General features: G+C 32.5%; 2 protein-coding genes across 6 annotated transcripts; both read left to right on the forward strand.

The window, feature by feature from the left end:
- Positions 1–717: 717 nt before the first annotated feature.
- On the forward strand, positions 718–5972 carry LOC135843520 (fibroblast growth factor receptor 1-like). Of its 5 annotated transcripts, none has more exons than XM_065361453.1 (7): positions 718–949; positions 1329–1473; positions 3058–3261; positions 4032–4195; positions 4418–4556; positions 4675–4793; positions 5714–5972. In XM_065361453.1, exons 3-6 carry the CDS (start codon positions 3087–3089, stop codon positions 4791–4793), a joined length of 597 nt encoding a protein of 198 aa, XP_065217525.1. In that variant the 5' UTR covers positions 718–949; positions 1329–1473; positions 3058–3086; the 3' UTR covers positions 5714–5972. The 5 variants fall into 5 exon arrangements, with proteins under 5 accessions (XP_065217525.1, XP_065217521.1, XP_065217522.1 ...); XM_065361449.1 differs by having other exon boundaries at positions 1329–1469; XM_065361454.1 differs by having other exon boundaries at positions 719–949; positions 1409–1469.
- A 2275-nt stretch (positions 5973–8247) lies between these two features.
- Positions 8248–14579, forward strand: LOC135843153 (roundabout homolog 3-like). Its single transcript, XM_065360921.1, has 7 exons — positions 8248–8545; positions 8931–9071; positions 11731–11940; positions 12428–12591; positions 12894–13032; positions 13148–13254; positions 14368–14579. Exons 1-6 carry the CDS (start codon positions 8479–8481, stop codon positions 13252–13254), a joined length of 828 nt encoding a protein of 275 aa, XP_065216993.1. The 5' UTR covers positions 8248–8478; the 3' UTR covers positions 14368–14579.
- Positions 14580–17371: the final 2792 nt, after the last annotated feature.

Raw genomic sequence — 17371 nt, forward strand, 5'->3', positions numbered from 1 at the left:
CACTGCTCGTTTTTTCAAAATTTGTCATTTTTCAGCATCTTTAAACTCCACTCAAGCTTGATGTAATTGGGCTACAAAGCTCAATTTTTGCATGAACATCAAGTTTATGGTGGAGAAGTGCCTTTTGATATTTTGGGTCAATTTTGAAAATTTTTGGAGCCCAAAAAGGGGGGGTGCAGGGTCAATTTTCAAAAAATTTACAATTTTTTGCTTTTAGTCAGTAATGGTTGACAAATCAAAGCTATATTCCAAATTTCATCGAAATTGGTTCGGCCAATCCTTCTAACTTTAAGTGGAACTTGAAGAAGAATTTTACCCAAAATGACAAAAAACAGGGTACTTGAAACTTCGCGAATTTTCATCGTACAAAAATTATTCTTATATATTCTGAAAGGTCTTTGAAAAATAAGAAAAACTGTATATGAGTTTTTTTAAATAAACGCTTAGTTTTTGAGAAAATTACGTTTGAAAACTCCGGGAATTGCATTACGAAATAGTTACAGAATATAACTCCGTGTGCGTTGAGCCGCCTACGGTTGAACGCGTTTCATGACGCGCTTGAAACCGTGGGAGGGCGGGGGGGGGCAACGCTACCGCGTCGCCTGATCTATACCCTATTATTCATATTTCACAGAAATTGAATTATAATTAGGTATTACGTCTCGAAAAATTTTTAAAATAACGTCTTATCAAATGGAAGGAGTAATTCATCTTCACCGTTTAGGCGTTTTCATTTATACTTAGAGTTGGACTACCATTCGTTGGGTGTAGATGTACTTTTACTCAATTTCGCGTTGAATATCGGCTACATAAGTAAAAGACGTTTACCAAGTTTGTGATAATTTATTGATTAGATAATAATACAAAAGTATTGCTCGCAAAATGAGGCACTGTTTTTTGTTCATGTTTGCGGTGCTATTATGCATTGTGAAAAATTCTGATTGCATGGGTACGTAAGTACGTAGCCTATCTAACTATCCATCTACATTCACAAAGGCTCTAATATGAATTTGGTCGGACGATATCCATAATTTTCTTTTTTTTTACCCTTAGTGTAATTATGAGCATATGAGCTGATGAATTTTAGTTCGGTACCTAGTAAAAAATAAATTATCAGTTCTGATTTTCATATATTTTTCGAAGTTTAATCTTGATACGTATTCAACGTGTCATATTCGATTTTTTAAAGCGCTGATTGAGCGAATAAAAAGCATCTGTCGACAAGAAACATCTCGCTAAAATTTTTATACTGAAAAAAATCTCACACGTATCGTGCTTTGTTTGAATGTAATTTTTATTATTTATACCTATATATATTTTTTTGGTAGAAACTTCAACCCATGAACCCGATGAACCTGAGTGTGAAACCAGTAGTTTACTTTTTGATCAAAGAGAAACCTTTTTCCAGGAAACTAACAGATGCAAGGAAGGCGGTGCGGTAGACTTGGAATGTCCAGTATGTGGCACAAGTAGGTAAAACGTTTTATTATTCAAGAGTACCTACTTAATTAACAATCTTTACATAGTTTAAACGCCATAGTGGATGATCCTTGATTTTTGTGGGCGAAAATTGGTGGGTAACTCCCTCTCAAAAATGGAAGTGGGCCTCAAAAGACTGTAGGACAAATTAAGAGTGTCTAACCATCACTTTTTTTTTACCAAAGATTGAAATGTTTCAATTTTAAACAATTTAATTTTTCGATGATTTTTTTTTCAAACATGCAGGGATGTTAGACGCCAACGAGGGTTATTTATGGGAATTTTTTGAAATTTTTTCAAGCATATCTTCTGAGAAAAACGAACATTTTTCAGCATTTAAACGGCACTTTTGGTCCCTTCTTCCAGATGTGTAATTACGAAAAAAATTTATATTATGTACCTTGCCTGAATGTATAACATATATTTTTTCCAAAATTTTCTACATATATAGGTAGAAGACATTTAAAAATGCAAAACCTGATTTTTTTGTGCCTTTTCCCACCCAAATTGGTCAATTTGGATGACATTTTTTTTTCTCCCAATGTATCATAAAGGACGTTCAACTACACCATCATAACCCGGATTGAGACCAATTTTCTCAATTTTTTCCCCATGTTTTATAATTTTTGCAAAACTCTTGCCATTTTGGGAGACCCTGAACTACCTCCCAGGTCACCCAATCCGACCGCAATCATCTAAAGATTAAAATCAACTCAAAATATATCATATTCATGCTTCAATTTTAGAGGAATTTGAAACCTTCGACTTTTTTTCACTCATATGTCGAAGACAGTTATTTTTTGTCAATTTGAGTAAATGTACATACTATTTGTATTGTATATGTAGTTAAGTAGGTACTCATCTCCCGTGATAAAAATTTTCAATTTATCCGAAGTTAACATAATTATATCATGTATTTTGAGTTGACGGGTCGCAGTTTATAGATGAATGTTGGCCAGGTGAGTGACCCGAAAGGTGGTTCAGTGATTCTCAAAATAGAGAGATTCAATTTTTTTCTGTAAAAATTATAAAACACAGAAAAAATTGACAAATTTGTTTCAAATTCGAGTTGATGGCGCAGTTGGACTTTTTTAATGATATATTGCGAAAAACAATTTTTTCGGACGCAATTAACCAACTTGAGCGAGAAAAACCATGAAAAAAATCAGTTTCTTGAGTTTTTTGAGGGTTTCCCCTACATAAAAAATTCTGAAAAAAATTATGTTTTACATCTAGATGAAGCACATAAAATATATTTTGGTATATTTTTTTAATAATTGCACTTCTGAATGAAGTGACCAAAAAGGCGGATTGAAAGCTAAAAATGCGCGTTTTTCCTATAGAAGATTACGTTTGAAACAATTGGATCAAAACTGCCAAATTGTAGACAATTTTCAGCTAAAATGCCAATTTCACTCGACTTTGAAAGGATTAGAGGTGATTTAGCGATCTAAAAATTTTATCATAGGCGTTTGGAGCTCCTAAGAAATGACTTCCGCTGGTTAGTTCAATATGCAAGGATAAGTGTAGGGCCAAATCCAAAATCGCCTATTTCATCTGGCTATGTTCTTTGTTTAGAAGCTGATATCGCAGAAATTGAGTGGCTGATGAATGATAAACCACCTAACAAATGGCCGAGACCAATTCATCGAGAATTCAAAGGTTTCCAATTGAAGATCAAGGAATGTGAAGAGGAAAATGAGGGAAATTATACGTGTATAGTATATCCGAATGGCACCAAGACCGAAAACATCTCTCATACATTTCAAGTTCGTGTAGAAAGTAAGTCAGAATCATGTGTATAATTCTTTATCCAACTTAGGGAATAAAATATATTATTTAACTCGTAAAATAAACGATTTTCAACAATTTTGAGTTACTTCACTTGCTTCACTCGGAAAGTAAACCTCAAAATTAGTCGAAAATCTCATTATTTTCCTAGTTGAATAGTGTACCTATACAATATACATACTATTTGCATACTGGGTACACAATTGAAAGTCATGATTAAGTATCAATAGAACGATGGTTGTTTTTCTTTTTATCAACATGAATGGATGTTTGTGTGAGGCTCTAAAAATCGTATTTTTATCTGAATCATTAGTAATTTTTAAGAATGATTAGACCATTCAATAACAGGAAATTTTATAACGACTTGATAAAAATTTTCAAGGTCACAATTGAGAATTTGTTAATTTGTAATTCGTATTCATACAGAGATACGCAATATGAACCGGAGAACTTCCGACATACGAGTAAAAAGTCACGAGTACATAAGTGTCAGTATCACAGAACGAGGATTGTTTTTCTTTATATTGACATGAATCGAGAATAAAAACTAAATCAACTTCTTATCGGAATCAGAACTAATTTTCAAGAATGATTACAAAATTTCCATTAATGATGAATAATATTCCAAACAATGTCGTTTTGATTGATCATACGCGTACATATTTTATTGAATGGTTCCTGAAAAATGTGCATCACTTTAATTTTCTATGTTGACGATAAACGCATTCATAAAATAAATTCTTTCATCATGTTACTTGCAGAAAAACTTCCTCCTACAGAATTCATCACAGAAAAGCCACAAAATAATACAGTGAAACTTGGTGATTCGTGGAGCTTTAAATGCCCACTAAAGGATCCTTCCCTTGAAATCCATTGGTATAAAGTTAATTTGCTAACCACGAATTATACACCAGATATGCAAGACGTAAGTTTTTATTTGACGATATATTTTTGTTATTGTGCAAATTTACTCACGCTTGGCTGACATGTGAGCATTCACTGAGAGCTCAGTGCATGAGTGCAGCAAACTCTCGAGGGCATGTATTCCCTGCTAAGGCGAGTAACTGCGGTCTTCACGGCTTAATGGATAAAAAGAAAACTATTCATAGCATACGAGTATTTGAAATTTCATTTTGTCATTTCAAAGGTAGATAATATGGGACATGATGCTGAAGAATTACATTTTTTAAATGTATCTTTGGAGGATGCAGGTTGGTATTCATGTCGCGTTCTGGATCAGGAGTCCAGAGAGGCGTCTGCAAGCGCTTATTTAACCGTCACTAATCGTAAGTATTTCAACATGGACAACAAATTCACTGGGAATACATAGGTATTTCTGCTTTTCGGTTGACATCACCTTTTCTTAGATAGGTTTTTGTAGGAATTAAATATTTCTGTTTTTAGTTTCTTGGTATGAAGAAAATAAGACTTTAGTGATTGGGACTTCGGTACTGTTCTGTTTTTGCGCTGTTGTTCTTGTACTTGTTCTTGTTATACTTGGTTTTCGCAGATCGAATAAATAGGTAGATATTTAGGCCTACTTTTTCACAGTTTATCAATGTAACATTGTAAAAAACAAAACGATTGAGAAGTTCAGCTTTCTTATGAGTTAAATTTATGATTTGTTTAAATTAGTTAGGTATTTTCCCTAAGTATTATGTTTAGAAAAAAGATTATCATTTAATCGAAGAATTTTCATGTTCTTGCATTCTAATTTACATTTAGGTACCTGCATACAATGAATGTTTCCCAATCAAAACTGTGAAATTTTTGAACTGATTGAAGGATAATTGAAATTACTCAACTCAAATAGGTGGAGAATTTCATATGTATTTCAAATTTTTTTTAGAATGGTTTTGAAAATTCTATTTCCCATTTCTCTTGAAAACTGAAAACCTCCTAAGATTGGGGTACCTAGGAAATTGAAGTTTGGTTTATATTTTATTTCAGATCCTTTGAAATAATTACTGATTCATTATTCTACAATTTTGGGAGAATATCCATGAGCCAACATGAAATTCATTTCGCCGTGTTTGTGACAGTCTCATCAGACGATTTTGACACAAACATTCAAAAATAATTTGATCTTCCTCAAATCCACATGCTTTTGTGCGAAAATTCTAAAATTTTCCACAAGCCTCAAAATATCCTCAAAAACACCATCAATTGATTTAGGAGGTCAAACACAGGGAAAGAACCAAATCTTAATGTTTCTTGTTGACTTTCAAAAATTTACCAAAATTTGAAAAAGAAAATGTCCCTTTTGTAAGTTAAATATTTATGTAAATAGGTGTATCTAGATAAGTACCGAGTATTTACACTTACTTCAATTACTTAAAATTAAGTTGAAATCTATTAAATTTTATATGCACCTATTTTGATTTTCTGCTAATTAAGATTAGATCGTCATAAATTAATTACCTATTGATTTATTTACTCATAGGGAATTGAATGACAAAGAAACACCGAAGAATTGGAAATGACAAACTGCTCAAGATCAGAAACAGAATGTTTCCAACCATGATCAAAAATGCAAAACTGTTAGCAAAAATTAAAATTATTGTGCTTTACTATGTGATTGTAATATGAATGAATAAAAAATAATATCGTGTGTTTCTCATCATTGAGAGATTGTTATAGGCTAGGTAGTAGGTATACCTATAATTACACGCATTGATAGAATAAACGCTTTAGAAACAGAATTATTTCTTTATTTCTTCAATTAATAACTACAGCGTTAATTGAGATAATTTATTAAGTCGTGTACGTATTTTCAAACGTAGAAATTGAGATACGGGGAAGATCAGTTTGATGCAAGTTTCAAGAAATAAGATTCAATTCCACAAATTTTCTTTTAAATCGTTAGTCAATAGATATCTTGGTTTTTCCTATTTCGTTTGTCCGGGAAATAGATGGGTAAGTACCTACATATACATAACCTACATCTATAGTACTTAATTTTGTTTCAAAATTATACCTATTTCAAATTTTCTCATTTAAAATCCAAGTGCATGGAAATAATCTAAATACAGGGGTCGGCATAAGTTAGTATTCCGATTTGCACAAACGAAAATTTTTTCAAATGAAAATAATTTTTTTTTCTGTAATGAAATAGCGGGGAACGAAACTATTATTACAAAAATATTGGTGGGACTTCTACGAACACAACGCACTACCTACAAGACCTTCTATCTACTCATTACTAGGGCAATTATTTTTATGATATCTCATATTTTTTCCTGGTACACCAGATACCACATATCGCAATTTTCTTCACGTTTCATGCAATTTCAAGACGAATGCTGAAATTTTATAGCGCATATTTTCTCATATTTTGGGTATAAACGCATAAAAACGCTTATTGTAGTTAAAAAACGTTAAAATTTTGCTTATTTTGAGCTTTTTTCAGGTTGTAAAAGCTTTTTTGAGAAAACAATGGCAAAAACCAGTCAACAAAACAGGGAAAACAAAAAATTTGACATTTTTGACATTAAAAAAAACAAAAAAAAAAACCTGAATGTTTTTATTTGTGACTTCAAATGTATGATCGATGATACAATGAATTTTTATTGAAAAAAAATATATATATTTGACGTTTCCTTTCTATTTTCTTATGTTTTTTGATATTGCACTGAAAATACATACATTTTGATACCCATGATGGTGCACTTTTATTGCACTTATTTAAGCTTTTTCAAGTTTTTAGCGCATATAAATGCTTTTTTTCCAGATTTTTACAGCATATTATAAGCGCTTTTTTTGGTGTTTTTAGCGCATAAAAATAATTGCCCTACTCATTACACACAACAGGGTGTTAAAAAGAACGCACCAGTTTTCGAATATGAATACTAACTTATGCCGATGCCGACCCCTGTATTTAAATCCAATGAAATAGATAACATCCAAAATTTCCCAGTGTTGAAGCGCATTTTTTCGATTTTTATTGATTTAAAAAAAATAAAATTTCGACTAAAACTGAAAAAAATTAAAATTTTATCAAATTGAAGACGTCATAGCAAAAAAGACATATTATGTGTGAAAGTTGTATGTATGTATTTTGAGAAAAAACTGTTTGAAAGTTTGAGTGCTTGTGAAGTTTAGAAATGTGCATATTTGAACATGGTGACGATTTTATCTTATTTTCCCACTATCTAACTATATGAAATGCTATGCACCATCAGTCTGGAGGAAACTGTGTGTTAGTGGTAAGCGCTCAAACATTTCGAATTATATGTCCTTTTTGAAGCGAAAAATTGGCCAATTTTTTTTTTGATTTAAAAATGTTTTTGAACAAATTTTTGGATTTAAACCAGGTAAATAATGGTTGATAACACAAAATCGACCATGAGTAACCCATTATCTCTGAAAAAGTAAATTTTTAATCGACTTCGCAGTTTTAAAATGGCGATATCTCACTGGTTTTTCGACTTTGTGAAGTGGGGGTGGTCTCATATGATAGAGGAAGGTCTGAAGAATAATAATATGGATTCGTCTCAAAAAGGACATATGTGTCATATATACCCCTTCTTGTTATGACGTCTTCAAAATTGACCTAGAATGCTGAAATTCGGGATATACTCAATTTTCGGCCCGCCAAATTGAATGAAAATGGTTTTAAACCGTTTTGAGCAGTTCCAGAGCCTTCTGCAGATTGTAGAAACTTGAAAATTGTCGCAGAATTTCACCAAATGAAATTTGAGTGGATACTGCAATTCACGCTACACTTCAATTTCAACATGCTGAGACGACTGGAGAAGGTTTCAAGCCGTTTTGAAGTCTCCAGATGACTTCGAAAATTCCGGTTTTCCAAAAAACGCCATAAAATCTGCCCACATCAAATTATTTTACAAATTTCCGGGAATTTGGGATTCCCTAACATTGTGTATATGATACACAATCATCAGCGTGGGTATTGTTTTGATAAGAAATTGTTTTATCTATACATATTATTCATATTTCACAGAGATTGAATAAATTCGGTATTACGTCTCGAAAAAATTTTAGAATAACATCTCATCAAATGGAAGGAGTAATTCATCTTAACCGGCTAGGCATTTTCATTTAGATTCGAGTTAGACTACCATTCGTTGGGTGTCGATGTACTTTTACTTAATTTCGCGTTGAATATCGGCTACATAAGTAAAAGACGTTTACCAAGTTTGTGATAATTTATTGATTAGATAATAATAGAAAAGTATTACTCCCAAGATGAGGCTTTTTTTTATGTTTATGTTTGCGGTGCTGTTGTGCATTATGAAAAATTCTGATTGCAAGGGTAAGTATACGTATAGCCTATCTAACTATCCATCTACATTCAAAATGGCTTCAATATGAATTTGGTCGGACGATATCCATAATTTTTTTTTTTTACCCTCAGTGTAATTATGAGCTGATGATTTTTAGTTCGGTAAGTAGATACCTAGTAAAAAATAAATATTCAGTTCTGGTTTTCACATATTTTCGAAGACCAATCTTGATACCTAGCTAGAACGTACCTACCTATTCAGCGTGTCATATTCGATTTTTTAAAGTGCTCATTGAGCGAATAAAAGGCAACTGTAGACAAGAAACATTTCGCTAAAATTTTTATTCTGAAAAAAATCTCACATGTACGTGCTCTGTTTGAATGTAATTTTTATTATTTATATTTTCTTTGGTAGAAACTTCAACCCATGAACCTGATGAACCTGAGTGTGAAACCAGTAGTTTACTTTTTGATCAAAGAGAAAACTTTTTCCATGAAACTCACAAATGCAAGGAAGGCGGTGTGCTAGACTTGGAATGTCCAGTATGTGGCACAAGTAGGTAAAACGTTTTATTATTCAAGAGTATACCTACTTAATTAACAATCTCTACATAGTTTAAACGCTATAGTGAATGATCCTTGATTTTTTTGGGCAAAAATTGGTGGGTAATTCCCTCCCAAAAATGGGAGTGCACCTCAAAAGACATTAAGATTGCCCAACTTGTACCATCACTTTTTTTTTTACCAAAGATTAATATCGATGACAAAGACCTGCAAATAATCAAGAACCTGTACTGGGAGCAAAGCGCTAACATCAAGATTGGAACTGAGTACTCAGAGAACGGATGTGGAATAAAGAGAGGTGTGAGGCAAGGATGCCCCCTCTCACCCAGATTGTTCAATGTGTATGCAGAAGAAATAATGAGGGAAGCGCGAATCGAACGAATGGGATTCAAGATCAACGGCAAGAGAATAAACGAAATAAGGTATGCAGATGACAAAGTGATCCTTGCTGGGACAGAAGCAGAGATGCAGAAAATGATCGACCGAATTAACAGTGCAGGATTAAAATACGGAATGAAAATAAATGCAGGCAAGACCAAGGTGATGAGATTTACAAAAGGAGATGATAAAGTGGTCAAAATCAACATCGGATCACAAGAAATTGAAAATGTAAACCAATTCAGATACCTTGGAGCGCTGATAAACAATGATGGCAGAGACAATAAAGAAATTAAATCACGGATTGGAATGGCAAAAACCGCTTTCAATAACCTTGCCAATGTGCTGGGAAATCGAACGATGAGTATAGATCTGAGGAAGAGAATTATGCGATGCTACGTATGGACTGTTCTGAAATATTCCTGCGAAACATGGACCATGAGTGCAGAATGCGAGAACAAAGTATCCGCTTTCGAGATGTGGTGCTATAGAAGGCTACTACGAATCTCATGGAAGGACTTCATTACCAACAAGGAAGTATTAGCAAGAATAGGAGAGGAGCGGAAAGTCGTAGTTGAAGATATCAAAACTAGAAAGCTAAAGTATTTAGCTCATAAAATACAAGAAAACGGTATTTTCATGCTAGAGGTACAGGGGAAAATCCAAGGAAGATCGACGAGAGGGAGGAAACGATCGGAGCTGTTAACAACAAACTCACCAGCCAACTCTCCCTGTAAGACCCTGAAAGAAACGATCAGATACGCTAGATACCGGCTAATATAGATGGACATATACGCTATCTCCTGTAAAGGAGCGCGACTACGACGACGACGAAAATGTTTCAATTTTAAACAATTTAATTTTTCGATGACTGCGGGTTATTTATGGGAATTTTTTGAAATTTTTTCAAGGCATATCTTCTGAGAAAAACGAACATTTTTCAGCTTTCAGACGGCACTTTTGGTCCCTTCATTCAGATGTGCAGTTACGAAAAAATTTATATTATGTACCTTGCCTGAATGTATAACATATATTTTTTCCAAAATTTTCTATATACATAGGTAGAAGTTGGTCAATTTGGATGACATTTTTTTTCTCCTAATGTATCATAATCATAAAGGACGTTCAACTACACCATCAACCCGAATTTTGATCAATTTTGTCCATTTTTTTCCCCATGTTTTATAATTTTTTCAAAACTCTTGCCATTTCGGGAGACCCTGAACTACCTCCCAGGTCACCCAATCCGACCGAAATTCATCTATAGATTAAAATCAACTTAAAAATATATCATATTCATGCTACAATTTTAGAGGAATTTGAAATTTTCGACCTTTTTAAGACAGTTTTTTTTTGTCAATCTGAGTAAATCTACATACCTACTATTGTATGTAGTTAAGTAGGTACTCATCTTACGTGTGAAAAATTTTCAATTTATCCGAAGTTAAAATAATTATATCATGTATTTTGAGTTGATGGGTCGCAGTTTATAGATGAATGTTGGCCAGGTGAGTGACCCGAAAGGTGGTTCAGTGATTCTCAAAATAGAGAGATTCAATTTTTTTCTGTAAAAATTATCAAACACAGATATTTTTTATGATACTATATTTCGAAAAACAAGTTATTCGGCCGCAATTAATCAACTCGAGCGAGAAAACCAATGAAAAAAATCAGTTTCTTGGATTTTTTTTAGGGTTTCCCCTACATAAAAAATTCTGAAAAAATTATGCTTTACATCTAGATGAAACACATAAAATATATTAATATTTTTTTCATAATTGCACTTCTGAATGAAGTGGCCAAAAAGGCCGATTGAAAGCTGAAAATTTGCCCAGAAGATATGTTTGAAAAAAATTTAAAACTTCCATAAATAAGCCTAAGTGACATCTAACATCCCTACAAGCTTAAAGAAAAATTGGATCAAAACTGCCAAATGTAGAAAATTTTCAACTAAAATGGCAATTTCACTCGACTTTGAAGGGATTAGAGGTGATTTAGCGATCTAAAAATTTTATCATAGGCGTTTTGAGCTCCTAAGAAACAACTTTCGCTGGTTAGTTCAATATGCATTAGAAATAGAAATAGATGCGGTTACTGTTGATACGTCATAATCATAAATATTAGAATATTAGTTTGATTACTTAAATAAATTAACATAACGATTTGAGACATTGACTTGAATACACCTTTTCTTATTACTTCTCTTATATGATATGCAAGGATAGGGCCAAATCCAAAATTGCTTATTTCATCTGGCTATACTCTTTGTTTAGAAGCTCATATCGCAAAAATTGAGTGGCTGATGAATGATAAACCACCTAACAAATGGCCGAGACAAATTTATCGAAAATTCGATGACAAACATTTCCAATTGAAGATCACGGAATGTGACAAGGAAAATGAAGGAAATTATACGTGTATAGTATATCCGAATGGCACCAAGACCGAAAACATCTCTTTTACATTTCAAGTTCATATAGACAGTAAGTCAAAATCATGTTTATAATTATTTATCTAACTGGAATAAAATATATTATTTAACTCGTAAAATAAACGATTTTCAACAATTTTGAGTTACTTCACTTGCTTCACTCGGAAAGTAAACCTCAAAATTAGTCGAAAATCTCATTATGTTCCTAGTTGAATAGTGTACCTAAACAAACTAAGTATTTGCATACTGGGTACACAATTGAAAGTCCTGATTAAGTATCAATAGAACGATGGTTCTTTTTCTTTTTATCGACATGAATGGAGTATAATACATACAATACATAGGTAATGTGTTTGTGTGAGGCTCTAAAAATCGTATTTTTATCTGAGTCATTAGTAATTTTTAAGAATGATTAGACCATTCAATAACAGGAAATTTTATAACGACTTGATAAAAATTATCAAGGTCACAAAAATGTGCATCATTTGTTGATGATAAACGCATTCATCAAATAAATTCTTTCATCATGTTACTTGCAGAAAGACTCCTTCCTACACAATTCATCACAGAAAAGCCACAAAATAAGACTGTGAAACCTGGTGACTCATGGAGTTTCAAGTGCCCACTAGTGGATCCTTCCCTTGAAATCCATTGGTATAAAGTTAATCTGCTAACCACGAAGTATACATCAGATATGCAAAACGTAAGTTTTTATTTGACGATATTTTGTTATTGTGCAAATTTATTTACGCTTGGCTGACATGTGAGCTTTCGCTGAAAGCTCAGTGCAGCAAACTCTCAAGGGCATGTACTTGTATTCTCCGCTAAGGCGAGTAACTGCAGTCCTCACGTCTTACCCTCCACACCATGAAGAGTAATGAACGCTCATCCAGAACTAACATACAGCTTCACCTAACATTAAGTTGATCAAGAAGTTGAAAATGGATAAAAAGAAAACTATTCATAACATACGAGTATTTGAAATTTCATTTTGTCATTTCAAAGGTAGATAATATGGGACATGATGCTGAAGAATTACATTTTTTTAATGTATCTTTGAATGATGAAGGTTGGTATTCATGTCGCGTTCTGAATCAGGAGTCGCAAGAGGCCTTTGCAAGCGCTTATTTAACCGTTACTGATCGTAAGTATTTCAACTGTCAACTAATTAACTGGGAATACATAGGTATTTCTGCTTTTCGGTTGACTCACCTTTTTTTAGATAGGTTTTTGTAGAAATTAAATATTTCTGTTTTCAGTTTCTTGGTATGAAGAAAATAAGACTTTAGTGATTGGGACTTCGATTCTGTTCTGTTTTTGCGCTGTTGTTCTTGTTATACAAGGTTTTCGCAGATGGAATAAATAGGTAGGTATTTAGACCTACTTTCTCACAGTTTATCAATGTAACATTGTAAAAAACAAAACGATTGAGAAGTTCAGCTTTCTTATGAGTTAAATTTATGATTTGTGAAGATTGGTCATTTTCCTTATGATGTTTAGGTATCATTTAATCGAAGAATTTAATTTTCTCGCATTCTAATTTACATTTAGGTACCTACACAACTTACAATGAATATTTCCCAATCAAAACGGTCAAATTTTTGAACTGATTAGAGGATACCTAATTGAAATTACTCAATTCAAATTTTAGGTGTAGAATTTCACTTTAAAATTTTTTTAGAGACATTTAAAAATCAAATTTTTTAAAATTAATTAGTGGTGGGTTCAGAGAACTCTAAAACCTCTTACTGATTTCTGTATTCTCTAATTTTGGGAGTATTTCCATAAGGAGCAACACACTGGCGCAGCCAGGATTTTCTCAAGGAGGGGGCAAAACCAGATTTTTAGGCATGAAAAATCGAAATGAGGGATAATTTTCTGGAAATCTATTGTGATGTGTGGTGATTTTATGAAAACTAAGCCAAAAGTACTGCTCGAGAGAAGCGAGAGCGAAAATTTTTAGAAAAAATGGGTCCAAACAACGAAAGTTTTGCATGTTTTCTTTCAAATTTTTGCTCGCAAGGGGGGCCATGGCCCCCTTCGCCCCCCTGGCTACGCCCCTGGAGCAACATGAAATTCATTTTGCCGTCTTTGTGACAGACTCAGACAATTTTGGCACAGTTCAAAAATAATTTTTGTTCTCTAATTCCAACCTGGGTTTTAATCACATTTTTTTTTTATTTAGGAGGCCCAACATAGCGTAAGAACCAAATTTTAGTGTTTGATGTTGACTTTCAAAAATTTACCAAAATTTGAAAAATAAAGGTCCCTTTTGTGAGTTGAATATATTTATGGAAGTAGGTGTAAGTAGGTGTAGACTGTAGATAAGTGCCGAGTACTTACACTTACTTCGAGTTCGATCCCATAAAGTAAGTTGAAAACTATTAAATTTTATATGCACCGATTTTGATTTTTTGCTGATTAAGATTAGGCCGTCAATTCGTCATATTAACACTTACTTATTGATTTATTTACTCAGGGAATCGAGCAACAAAGAAACATCGAAGAATGGAAATGACAAACTACTCAAAACAAAAAACATTATGATGGAATCTAAACACGATCAAAAATGCAAGATTGTTCGCAAACATTGAAATTGTGTTTTACTATACCTATATTATTGTATTGTAATATGAATGAATAAATATTATACGCATTGATAGAATATACCTAAAAGTTTTTGAAACAGAATTATTTCTTCATTTCTGCAATAAATAAGTATAGGTATGTACATAACTACAGCGTTAATTGAGATAATTACTTAAGGTGTTTACGTATTACAAACGTAGAAATTGATATACATATATGGGGGAAGATAATTTTGATACCAGTTTCAAGAAATAAGATTCAATACCACGAAATTTTCTTTTAAATATTTAGTCAATAATAGGTTCTTCCTATTTCGTATGCTCAGGAAACAGATGAGTAAAGTATTTAACCTAAATCTATAGTAATTTCGTTTCAAAACTACCTACCTAATTCAAATTTTCTCATTTAAAATCCAACGTGTATGGAAATAATCTAAATATTTAAATCCAATGAAATAGATTATCTGCTTGATATTTTAAGTTAATATTGACGTATGTACATGTACGATTAGTCGATTACATTACAATAATTAATAGTTAGGTAACGAACTAATATCTGCATGAATCATCCTTACACTGAGAGAATTGCATGGCATCAGGTTCAAAAAATGTAAAAATAATCAAAAAGGATGTTCGATAAATTATTTTTTTTTATCGAGTTGAAAATGGTATCTCAATTTCCGTTAATTGTTTTAAGCATTTTCGCTCCACTGTGTTCCATCACGGCATCCACTTTTTCATGTAACCTACTTTCGGAAATAAAAAAGAATAGGTATCTCTCTATACCTATCTACCCAATTGATTTCTATATTCTCTAGGATGGATGCGAGAAGATGACATTTTCAGAAATGTCCCCTCTTTGAGGCTTAATTTTTCCTCCAGAGGCACTTTCGATGCTCAAATTTTCTGTGGGTAATTTTCAATTCAAAATGAAGGTCTTTGTTGAATGGCAAAATTCGCTGACCTTTTTTTGAACGATCTATACCCTGATAATTTCACTGTTATCGAGAGAAACATCATTTAAGAGAAGTACACCTATCTGCGGACAGAGCTGAATCCAAAAAGCATGCAAAAATACATCAGTAAGTAGTCAACATTACAGGGACAAAAGTGTACCTTTTTAAAAAAAATTTGGCAACTTTTTGAAAATTAAATATGAGTTAAAACTGGGGAGGGAGGAATCAGAATTTCACCAAATTAACTCAGAGTTCTGAAATTTGGTAAGTACATCTTCTCGATTCTTTGAATCGAATAGAAGAATTCGTTTTAAGAAAGAAGCTGAAATTAAGTTTATCCCTTAAATGAACATGCTCTCTCTCAACTGAAGATGATTTTAGGCCATTTTGGAGCCTCCAGTGATCTTTTTTTTGATAATTGCAGTCCCCCAACCTAAAAAAAAACATTTTTGACCAGAAAGTTTTCGATATTTGAAATGATTTCACAATATTGCGGTTATTTCACTAAAATAAAATTTTATTATTACTCATGGGTATTTCATATGATGTAATAAATTATTGGCAAAGTTTACCGATATGAAAAATACTCGAATGAGGAAATACAACTATCGAGTATTTTCATAGCAAAGTACAGAAATTAGAAAGCAGATACTCCAATATCACACTCACTTTGAATCATTTTTCCACTGACAAGGCAGGCATCCCAGCTTGCAGAGAATCTCTTCGAACAAACAAACTTAAATTAAAAGAGCATACAAAAATGTATCAAAATTCAAAAATTTTGGAGTTGAAATACATTTTTTAATTTTTGGTGGATTTTTAAAAAACGAAGGGCTAAAAATGCAAAAAATCAAAATTCTACCAAATTGACCTCGAAAGCTCAAATTTGGGAAAGAGGTTCATTTTCGTCCCCTACCTTTCCCTCAAAATTGATTTGAAACCGTTTCGAAACATTTTGAGCAGTTCTAGAACTTCCAATATTTTTTCAGAAATTCCAGACTTTCAAAAAGTTCCATAAAAATCGTCCTAGTAAGAATTTTTTAAAAAGGAAAATGCTCCAAAACAGTGCACTACTTATATTGTGTGACAAATGCTTTTATACTTTTCAATAAATAGGTAGAAAAATCTCTATCATAGAAACTGCAATTTCCAAAAATTTTCTGAAGACTCCAGAACTGCTCAAATGGTTTGAAACAGCTTCCTATAGGTATATATTTGGGGGGGGGGCTATCAAAAGTACATAGGAGGCAAAATGAATTCCAGTTTTCCAACTTCAGGAGGTAAAATTTCATGCAAATTGTAATTTTCATATGTTTTCTGATCGCTGGTGGCTCCAGAACTACTAAAAATGCCTCAAAGTTACTTCCAATTGATTCAAGGTATCAAAATTATGGTACAAACAAATTTCAGCTTTCCAACTTAATTAAATCAAATTTTGATTTTTACCTTCTTTAGCTCTTTTTTTTTCTATAAAAATTTATTAAAATTCGAAAAATGAACTTCAGCCCCTGAAATTTTGGGTGGCTGAGTCTTTTTGCTAGCTCTTTCCAATCTACTCGTAGCTTCATTAGGACCCAAAATTCTTCAAATTTTCAGCTACCTCTCTCGTCAGAAATAATCATTTTGATTAATCATAACAGAATGAGCATTAAGAAGGCGTTGAATTTGTTTATTTCTGAAATTCAGAAGTACAGTTAAATGCGTTGAATTTGCTCGAGTTGAACATTTTTTCGTGAATAGAATATTGTGCATAATGAGAAGTCGCCAAATGTATAATTTTTTTATAAAATATTTTGAGCTTTTTTTTTTTAAACGAATTGAAATGCACATTATTTTTAAGTGGGTACCAACTTGGTAAAACGTGTGCATCACCTTATTAGATAATTAGGTATGTTGACTCATCTTTTTTTTTTTTTTTACATATGAGTATGATGAGAAC

This window comes from Planococcus citri, chromosome 4 (assembly GCF_950023065.1).
Source record: "Planococcus citri chromosome 4, ihPlaCitr1.1, whole genome shotgun sequence".
Classification (NCBI taxonomy): domain Eukaryota; kingdom Metazoa; phylum Arthropoda; class Insecta; order Hemiptera; family Pseudococcidae; genus Planococcus; species Planococcus citri.

Coding starts and splice junctions, on each gene's coding strand:
- LOC135843520 (XM_065361449.1), top strand. CDS start 883: ATGAGGCACTGTTTTTTGTTCATGTTTGCGGTGCTATTATGCATTGTG. Junction 950..1,328: donor GAAAAATTCTGATTGCATGG/GTACGTAAGTAC, acceptor TTTTTTTGGTAG/AAACTTCAACCCATGAACCC. Junction 1,470..3,057: donor ATGTCCAGTATGTGGCACAA/GTAGGTAAAACG, acceptor TTCTTTGTTTAG/AAGCTGATATCGCAGAAATT.
- LOC135843153 (XM_065360921.1), top strand. CDS start 8,479: ATGAGGCTTTTTTTTATGTTTATGTTTGCGGTGCTGTTGTGCATTATG. Junction 8,546..8,930: donor GAAAAATTCTGATTGCAAGG/GTAAGTATACGT, acceptor TTTCTTTGGTAG/AAACTTCAACCCATGAACCT. Junction 13,033..13,147: donor TTATTTAACCGTTACTGATC/GTAAGTATTTCA, acceptor TTCTGTTTTCAG/TTTCTTGGTATGAAGAAAAT.